This window comes from Cynocephalus volans, chromosome 17, assembly GCF_027409185.1.
Source record: "Cynocephalus volans isolate mCynVol1 chromosome 17, mCynVol1.pri, whole genome shotgun sequence".
Lineage (NCBI taxonomy): Eukaryota > Metazoa > Chordata > Mammalia > Dermoptera > Cynocephalidae > Cynocephalus > Cynocephalus volans.
This window is the reverse complement of record NC_084476.1, coordinates 2,125,048-2,134,361: the sequence shown is the minus strand read 5'-3', so window position 1 is coordinate 2,134,361 and position 9,314 is coordinate 2,125,048. Positions and strand designations below refer to the sequence as shown.

The window sequence follows — 9,314 nt, the reverse complement described above, 5'->3', positions numbered from 1 at the left end:
AAATTCACACAGGTGCCAGCCCAAGCAAGGAGACAGCAGCTCCTCCAGCGCCGCCTCTCAACTTTCCAAGAACCACCCCCGACACCCCACTCACCTGTGCCCTGCCCGCCCAAGCTCCACGAAAGACGCGGACCTCCCATCGACTGGAACTGACAAATTTATTGGAGTCTTAGAAAGAGCTGATCACCAGAGAATAAATGAAAGACACGGGACATTCACAGAACCAGCAGGTAGCTGGAGGTGATTCAGATCACGGGAATGACTTTCACTCGCCGGCCAGCCTTTGCGTCAGGGCACAGCCGCGGTTGCCGCCCAGAAATGTCTTTTGAAAGTATCTGATGGAAGAGGCAGGGCAGGGTCAGAGGAGCCCAGCGCCCCCAGCCTTGTCGGTGGGCGGCGGGAGACTTCCCAATCCCGGGCAGGCAGAGCCAGCTCAGACAGGGAGGGCAGGCTGTTTGGCAACGACATTCGACATTGGGCATAGCCTGGACACGGAGGGCCTGAGGGTGGCTTGTGACTTGGGCGGAGGGGTTGAAACAATCTGGCTGGGCAGGGGAAGCTACTTATGGGCTTAAAGAATTGATCATGGAGAAGGAGGCACCCCAGGAATTTCCGCCTCCTCCACAGGGGTGCTCAAGGAGGACAGCACGGAACGGTCAAGACCTGGGGAGGGGCTCCTGGGGAAGGTGGGGCTGCTGGCAGGGGACCTCCAGAGGCCTGGGGAAAGGAGAGATCCTCTCCAGGATCTTGTCAGTGACATGGAGGACACAGGTGTGGCATCCCACCCTGCACCCCACCACCACCCCCTGCCTGGACGGACAAGGCTGATCCCTGACCTAAAGTGGGGGCCAAGGAGTTAACAACTCAGAGACATACGGAGCCTGGAAAACGAAAGCACAACCACCATTAGTTTTAATGTTAGAAATTAAAGCATTTTCCAGCCTGAGGGCTGTGGCAGTCTGGGCGGGGAGAGGCCCAGCCCAAAGTCCTGGCCTCGGTGGGGGGTGACATTTCATGTCTAGAAACAGCAAGTGCGCAGTTAATTGGTCGATAAAGGGGAGAGATTAGCTTACAAAACAAGTCACCAGCTTACTGGGCGGCCACCAGGCGGGCCGGCCCTGTGTCCGAGGAGAGACCCAGTGAAATAATTCCTCAGCCCGGCGGGGGACAGCTCTAGAGTGGTGCAGCGCGGGGCTCCGCAGACACCAGCCTTCCCTGACGTCCTGGTCCTGCTCCCGTCAGAGGGGGGCCGGGACTTGGGGAATGGGGAGCGCAGCCCCGCGCCGGCCAAGACCCTCATGTCCTGTGCTGGGTGGAGCCAGGGGCCTCGGTCAGAACGGAGCATGGTCCACCTCGTCCAGCCAGGAGGCAGGGCTGGCAGGGAAGTCAGGGTAACCCCCGCTGCTTCCCGTGGAAAGGTCGGAGCTGGGTCCGTTCCCCGCCAGCGCCCTCATGGGTGGGGGTCCGCCCGGGGGCCCCGAGGGCACGAGGCCCAAGCCTGTGTCTGGATACACCAAGCTGGAGAGGAGGGGCTGGGGACCGGGAAGGCTCTGTGGGGCGGCCGGGGATGGGGGAACGCCGTAGGGGCTGCCAGAGCGCAGCTCTCGGAACTGCTCTGGGCCCGCCAGGCCTCCGTGCTCCAGTGCAAAGCTGCCCAAGGCTCCCGCAGGCCGGCCCAAGGCCGGGGTGGGGTCCCCCAGGCTGGCATAGAGGCCGCTGGCCGGGCCCATTTCAGCCATGGATGGCTCATCTGCAATGGAAGCAGAGGGCTCTGATCAGTGCCCGCCCCCCTCCACCTGTGGTCCCCCTCAGTGTCCCCTCCAGGAGGTGCAGGGGTCACACAACAGGTCGGCATAGGCCCTTCTGCTCTCGGAACCTATGGCTGCCTTCTGCCCCTCCCCCACCCCTCCACCCCTGAGTTTGTCCCGCTCAGTCCTGTTGGGTGTCTAAGGAACGGCAGGACTGCTGGCGGGGTCGGGACCAGGGATAGCCCAGCCAGGGCCCAGGGTTCCAGGATGGTCCCCAGGCAGCCCGGGCACAGATGCCACCACCCCCATCTTGCAGATGCAGAAATTTAAGCCCAGAGAGCCCGGGTGGGTGAAACGGTTTCTCACACGCACTCCATGAGGGTGGACTTTAAGGGGTGGAGGTGGGATGTCCCTGGTGCCAGAAAACGAAATAAACCATCCATGTCACAGAGGACGGTGGAGCCTCGTCGCTTCCCCTCCGGGTGGTCCCTCACCCCCAACTCCAAGGAGCAGGGACTTTCCATCACTTACCCGCAAATGTGCTGTCCGTTCTCCTAAAAATCATTGCAAGAGAGATGACCCGGACCCTCTCCCCGTGAGAAAGCCCCGCTTAGGGACAGGTCAGGTCACAGGGCTTCCGTCCCCCACCGTGGGCAGGGCGGTGGCCCTGAGTGGCAATCGACAGGGCTTGGGGATGGGGACCAGGGTGGAGCAGTGAGACGCTTTTGGAAGTAAAGCTCCCGAGCCCAGGCACCGGGAGGTCCGGACCTCCAGGGTCCCCGAGCCGAGCCGCGGAGACCGCCCAGGGCGGCCGGGCTGCGCGGCTGTCGCGCTCGCGTACCGGTGAAGGAGACCTCGGCGTCGCTGTCCTGACCCTCCCGGTTGCTGTCCTTGTCCGACTTGGCGCCGCTGCGGGAGCGCTTCATGTTGCGGAAATACTGTCCCCAGCGCTGCCGCCCCGCGTCCTTCTTGAGCCTCTTTTCCTTGGCCCGGCGGTTCTGGAACCAGACCTGGGGCGCGGGGGCGCGGGGGACGCGGTGAGTGGCCGCCGCGGGCCGGGCTCTCGGACACCCCCGGCTTCTGTCGGCGGCTTGGAGGCGTCGGGCGGGAGGCGCGGGGACGCGGGGACGCGGGGACGCGGCGCTGACCTGCACGACGCGCATGTCCAGGCCCGTCTCGGACGAGAGCTGCTCGCGCACGTGGCGCGCCGGCTTGGGCGAGGTGTTGTAGGCGGTCTTGAGCGTCTCCAGCTGCTTCGCCGTGATGGTCGTGCGCGGCCGCTTGGCGGTGGCCTCGGCCTCTGCTCGGGGACGGGGGCAGGGGCAGGGGAGCGGTGAGGCCGAGCGCGCCCCCAGCCGGGCCCGGCCCCCGGCGGCCGGGGCTCCCGAGCCGACCCGCTGCAGCGCGGAGCCGGGCGCCCGGGAACGGTCGGCTGCAGAAGCTGTTTTATTTTGGATCCCGCCGCCCTTGATCGCGCCCGCAGCCTCGGTTCTCCCCTGGCAAACGCCCGCCCCTCCCACGGGGTCCCCTTTATTTTAGGGGTGTGGGTAAAGCCGGGTCTCCAGGGTCAAGAGTTTAGGGCGATAATCGGACAAGGGGTGACCATCTGGTTAATTGCGAGCAACCTCCCTGCGCTCAGAACCTGCTAAGGCCACCGGTGCTGGCTTCCTGAGCGCCGGGTCTGTGCATCGTCCCCGCCCCGCTCCCGGGCCGGGGGTCGTGGTGTCCCTGTCGCCCCAGCCCGGAGGCCAGGCGCTGCGGCTGAGGAGGGGAGGGTTTCCTGCGCCCCGGCCGGGACTGGCCTGGGCCCCATTTGACAGCCAAGGAAGGTGGGGGGCTGGGTCCCGCCGAGGCCAGGCGGGGTGACCGTCGTCCCCTTCCACTGACCTCGCTGCTTGGCCGTTTCGTAGTCCGCCTTGCACACGAGCCGGCTGTCCTCCATGAGGTAGAACTCGTCGCCTGTGGCCAGCTGTCGCTTGCACACGACGCAGGCGAAACAGTGCAGGTGGTACACGAAGTCCTGGGCGCGGCGCACCACCTGCGTGGGCGGGATGCCCAGCTGGCACGCGGCGCACTTGGTCCCGAAACGCCTGCGGGACGCACAGGGCGCGGCTCAGCGCGGCAGCGCGGGCGGCTCCTTCGCCCGGAGCGGGTTGGCGAGCGCGAGCGCGGCGCCCGGCAGGGCGGTCCCAGGAGGAAGGCTCGGTTGGGTCCTGCCGCTTGGTCAGGGCCCGGCAGCCCTGGAAGAGCCGCACGTGTGCTACGGAGAAGACCTCGGGGAGCACAGCCAGCGCTCGGTGCTGGGTCCGGGACAGGTGAATCCAGAGGGACAGAGCCCCCCACTCCCCAGCACAGGGACAAAAACAAGACCAGTCTAAGAGGGAGTGAGTCCAATAGAGTTTCACAAATTTGGGCTTATATTTTTTAATGGCTGCTTCCATGATTTACAAAATAAATTACCTTTTTCTTCAAATATTTGCTGATGCTCCAGCCAGGCCCAGCCACCCAGGGAGTGCCCATGGAGAGGCCCAATCCTGAGCTCAGCTGGACCCTAGGGTGCCTGCCTGGGGTGTCAGGAGGGGGCTGGAATCTGCCTGGAGACACGCAGGCTTCTGGGGCTTAGGACTTGCCATTATGCCAGGATGTGTGTGTGTGGGGGTTCCTGGGGTGATTGCACCCCAACCTCCTTTCCCTGGGGGAGAACAAGCCGTTGCCCCGTCCCTCCCACTCCCACACCCAGGCAGCCGGGCTCACTTGAAAAAGTCGTCTTTGCAGTACACACTCTCCCCCCGGCTGAAGCAGCGCTCGGCCAGCGGCGTGTGGCAGTCGCTGCACCTGAGGCACTTGCTGTGCCAGTGGCGGTCCAGAGCCTTGAGGATGAAGCGGTCCAGGATGTGCTGGTCGCAGCCGGCACACAGCGGGATCTCTGTGGACACGAGGAGCCGCCAGGGTCACAGGCAACTCACAGACTGTAGGCCGTGAAGCTGCCTTCCCACCGCAGCTCGAGCCAGGCTCCTCTCCTGCCCCTGGGTCCCAGAGCTCCCGACGGATCCCCTCTTCCCTGCACATCCCCTTCCCCAGTCGGCTTGGGCCGCTGCCTGACTCCTCAAGTGTGGGGAGTTTGTGGGCACCGCATGGCCTGGCAGCAGCTAAGGGGAAAACTGAAATAGGTGTAGAAATGTGTCTGTGAGCAGGAAAGAGGCCCAGATCATTCCATGAGGCCAAATACTGTCAATCACAAAATGTTCTCAGTGCAAAGAAGGGCACACGTGGAACTGGGATGCAAACTCCACCCAGAGGGACCCCTCTCAGAAGCCAGGCTGGAAAATGGGACAACAGGTTCTTACCATCACCCAGAGGCCGGGCACACACAGCGTGTGGGGCACCCAGCGCCTAACCACCTTCATTACTTTGCACAGTGAAGAGTCTGAAAGCCAAAGCGCTGGGAGCGAGGCTGATGCTTTCGAGAGACTCCCTGCAAGTGTGGCCGCCCAGCCCAGCGGCCCTGTCTGCAGGCCTCTGAGGCGAAAATCAATGCCCTCTCCATTTTGGGGGGCTGCAGGAGTATTTATGGGCAAGTGGACCCACTGCTCTCATGCTCACACATGGGAGTGGAGCACACAGTAGGTGATTTTCTCTCCCCATCCAGTCATAGTTGCGCAAACATCCAGATTCTCACCAGTTCTGCTCCCCCAGCCCAGGACTGCAGGCCTCGGGGAGAACCAGGCTGGGGAAGACTGAGGGTGCCCTGGGGAGCCCCAGTTCCATGAGGCTCCCTGTCGATTTAGAAAAGGCCTCGGGAAGAGTCACACGCAGGAGCTGGGACCTAGTCCAATATCGCACCCACCTCACCACACTCGCCCGTCTGGCTGTGGACCCCGCCAGCTCCAGACTGGCCCCGCACTGGACGGGAGGGAACGGGAAGGGGCTCTACCTCCCTCCCGCAGTGGCAGGAGACCCGCGATGGACGCAGGCCCGCGTCTGGCAAAGCCGCGGCCCTGGCTGCGAGCCTGAGGACCCGCAGCGCGCCCAGGTTCCCATCGCGGGCAGCGATCGCAGGGCGGCGAGGACGCTCGGCCCAGAGCTGGGTGGCTGGACGGGGCCCGCGCAGCGCGGATTCAGCACCGCGGCCCGGACAGCGGCTCGGCCGTGCCCACCCCGGAGCCCGCGTCGGGCAAAAGCTTCCCCCTCCCGCCCTGCGCTCCCTGCGAAGCCCCCGAGACCCTGGTCTTACGCTGCATGGCGACGCCTGCCTCGGCGGGGTCTGCTACTCCCAGCGCTGGCGCGGCCGCGGGAGCCCCGGCGCCCACCTTGCCCGTCCGGCCAGCTCTCCTGAGCCCCGGCGCCCACCTTGCCCGTCCCGCCAGCTCTCCTGAGCCCGGCCCGCCTCCCCTCTCCCTCTCCTCCGCCTCCCACCACCTCCTCCCACCCCCTGCGGCCAACCCCTCCCGGAACCGTCGGAAAATAAACAAACCAGAGGAGACAGCAAGACCCCGCAGCCGGAGGTGACCGCTCCCCTCCCGCTCAGTCCCTCCCACTCCCCACCAGCCTGCAGCCTCCTTCCCCGTGCTGTGGGTGTCGCCGGCCGGACCCCCGAGAACTGCCGACGTTCTCTGGCAGCCAAAGCGCTGGGAGCGGGTCTGACGCCCTCAGCAAACTGGGGCCCGGGAGAAGCGGGGCTTTTTGCAGACGCCAAGATCCAACTTGGGGGGATCTACGGTCGGCATCCGGCTGGACCACGGCCCCTGCCTCTGCCTCCAGTCCCCTGGAAAGCGGGGAGGATCTGGATGGGAGGCCCTCTGGGGACGCTCTTGCCCCGCGGTCGCGGGCCCTGCACTGCTCCCTGCGCATCCTCCAGATGGGCTCGGGGCTGCAGCGGTCCTAAGCCAGTCTTGGAGCCTCCCCGCCCCAGGACCCCCAGCCCGAGCAGTGCCATGTCACGACCACACAGCCGACAACGCAGCGCCGGGGGCCCCGACACAAACTCGCACCCACTCCCGCCCAGGGCCCCTAGCTCCCGCCGGCCTCCGCAGCCAGGCCCGCAAAGGCCCGAGAACCTCCGGCTCCCCCAGTGCAGCCGCTCGGCCGGGGCACCCACCTCGGCGCAGGTCCGCCCTCCGCGCCAGCAGCGCCAGCAGCAGGTCGCCGCTCGCCGGCTCCTGAGCAGGGCCCAGCTCCCCGCGCGCCTCCATGGGTCCCGCCGCCCGGCGCCGACCCTCTGTGGCACCGAACTTTCCCGGGGCTGCGCGACACCGCGATCGCAGCGGCCCGGAGCCGGAGTCCGAGCGACTCCCGGGGCTGCTGGGCGCTGCGCCCGCCCGCTGGCGGCCCCGGGGCCCCGAGCCTCGGGCAGCGCGGAGGGCGGAGCGGCCGGGAGGCGGGGCCGCGACAGGGGCGGGGCCCGGGGTCGCCGAGACAAGCGCAGGGCCTTTGCGCAGGGACCTGCGGGGCCCAGACGCTGCCCCGCGTGCCCGACCAGAGGGCAGGTCCTGGCAGGGAGGACCTGGGTCGGGGCTGTCTGCAGGCCCGAGCCCGAGCCCCACAGCTTCCTGCCCCGGCGCTGGCCAAGGGCTGAGGCTCAGGCTCCTGCCCGCAGGACCGACCGGGGATCCTGGGAGAAGGATCAGGGAGGGAGCCGGGCCCCCAGCTGCTGAGGTTTGGCATCGGGAGCTGGAGCCGACGGGCAGGAGCGCAACGCGAAACCCAGAGAGGGTAAGTGTCGCGTCGAAGGCCGCACAGCAGAGCAAAGGCCGCCGGAGGCGACCCCGAACCTCGATTCCACACGCGGTGGGACCCCAGCCCTGGAACTGTGGCCAGAGCGGGCTGAGGCGGGCGGGCGGATCTCTGTAAGGGAGCAGGCCGGGAGGTGCTGGGGGACTAGCGGGCGGGTGCCACCCTCCGGGCTGCTCTCCCCGGGGGCTGGCAGTAGCACGCTGTCCGCCCTGCCTCTGTCTTCTGGACTGTGAGCTCCCAGAGCCCAGGCCTGGAAAGACCCAGTGCAGAAGAGCGGTCCCCACGCCCGTTTCCAGCAGACCCGACACCTCAGTTTCGAGCGCGGCTTCTCTGTGGCCGGCGCTGCCCCTTGGCGTTACACTACACCTGTCACCCTAGAAGGGACAGGGCAAACACAGGCAGGGCCCGAGTGGGAGCCGGCTGCACTGGGCTGTGGGCCTGCGTCAGCTGCTGCACAGGCGGGCTGCGGGCCCGCGTGGCTGGGCTGGGGAAGGGGCGGGCAGCAGGCCGAGGCGGCAGCGGCCGCGCGCTGGTGGGCATCTGGCCTGCACGCCAACAATGCCTCCGTCATTTCCCAGCGTCCGTGGCAACGGAATGGCCCTTGGGGAGGGTGGGTCAGGCGGGAGACGCGGCCCGGGGTCCCCTGCTGGGAGGCGCGCGGGCGCTGAGAGGCATGTGCTCTGGGGGACTTGGCAGCCTGCACCCTGCCCCATCACCCGCAGCCACCCGTGTGAGGCCCCAGGGGGCCTCCGCTGCAGCCACGGCCGGCTCCGTCGCAGGCTACCCGGGGTCTGTGCCCAGGGCTTCCCCTTGACCCTTCCCGCCTCCGTGTCTCGCGGGCCGCAGACTCTCCGGACTTCACTTCCTCGGCCCCCTTCGTCTCGGCCGGTGCCTCGGTCGGCCTCTGCCGCCCGTGCGCTGCTCTCCTCGGCGTCCTCCTGCCCGCGCTGGCGGCCTCGGGCGCGCCGTGTCTTACCCCGAGTGCCGCCGAGGGAGCGGGCGGCGGCGGCCGCGGGGGCCCCGGGCCTGTCTCGGTCGCGATCCAGCTCCGGGTCCAGCAGCATCGCGGTCGCGGGTCAGGTCGCGCTCCGTCCGCCGCGTCCCCAGAGGGCTGGGAGCTCCCCAGGCAGACCCTGGGGCTGGCGCTGTCCGCGGTGCTGAAGGAGGCGCCCGCCCGCCTCCCCGACCCCGTCGCCCCCGCCTTGTCCCCGCCCCGCGCCCCCGCCTTGCCACCGGAGGCCTGGGTGGCGGCGTCCAGCGCCTCCCTCCCGCGCTGGGTTTGGCGGGACTGGGGGCCGCCCCCGCCCCACAGCCGCTCCGGGCTGTGCTCCGGACGGCCCCAGAGGTGCCGGGATTCGCAGCAAGCGGGCGTTGAGCCGTGGGGCTCGCAGCCTTCTGGAAGGCAGCGCCCAGGCCGGGAGTGGACCCTCGCTGCCCGCCAGAAACCTCCAGCCCAGGCCCCCGCTGAGGCTCCTTCCTGCAGGCACGCTCAGGACCCCTCAACTGTGGGCTGCTAACTTGGAGAAACTTTCCTCCATCACAAACGCCTCCCACTCAAAACCCTACTTCTGGCCAGATCTCAGCACCCTTCCCCGCCCGCCCCAACACAGGGCCGCCAGGAGAAAGGACTCTTGTGCTCAAACCTGCCGGCACCTGCAGTTCCCCAAACAGGAATGCTGCCCACAAGGAGTCCGGGCAGGGGCTCCTAGACCCTGACTCCAACACACACACTGAGCCAGGCTGGCATCTGCTCAGTGCCCTGCCCGCTGGCACACCAGGGCTGCCCGTGCCCTCTCGGTGGGAGGGTCCCGCAACAAGCCGAGGGATGGAGTT

The 9,314-nt window shown here is 67.4% G+C and overlaps 1 protein-coding gene across 2 annotated transcripts; it reads right to left on the bottom strand.

Moving 5' to 3' along the window:
• Window positions 1-1,331: 1,331 nt before the first annotated feature.
• LHX3 (LIM homeobox 3) lies at window positions 1,332-8,545 on the bottom strand. Of its 2 annotated transcripts, none has more exons than XM_063082586.1 (6): window positions 8,458-8,545; window positions 4,503-4,674; window positions 3,636-3,838; window positions 2,897-3,048; window positions 2,590-2,758; window positions 1,332-1,750 (listed from the first exon to the last, which is right to left on the bottom strand). In XM_063082586.1, the coding sequence occupies exons 1-6, from the start codon at window positions 8,543-8,545 to the stop codon at window positions 1,332-1,334; spliced, it is 1,203 nt and encodes a 400-aa protein (XP_062938656.1). The 2 variants fall into 2 exon arrangements, with proteins under 2 accessions (XP_062938656.1, XP_062938655.1); XM_063082585.1 differs by lacking the exon at window positions 8,458-8,545 and adding an exon at window positions 6,847-6,940.
• Between the last annotated feature and the right edge of the window lie 769 nt (window positions 8,546-9,314).

Bases quoted from the DNA above. Each gene is read 5' to 3' on its own strand.
- LHX3 (XM_063082585.1), bottom strand. From the start codon at position 6,940: ATGGAGGCGCGCGGGGAGCTGGGCCCTGCTCAGGAGCCGGCGAGCGGC. The intron at 3,839-4,502 runs GTGAGCCCGGCT...TGCGTCCCGCAG, and splicing joins TGCAAAGACGACTTTTTCAA to GCGTTTCGGGACCAAGTGCG. The intron at 2,759-2,896 runs GTCAGCGCCGCG...CCCGCGCCCCAG, and splicing joins TGGACATGCGCGTCGTGCAG to GTCTGGTTCCAGAACCGCCG.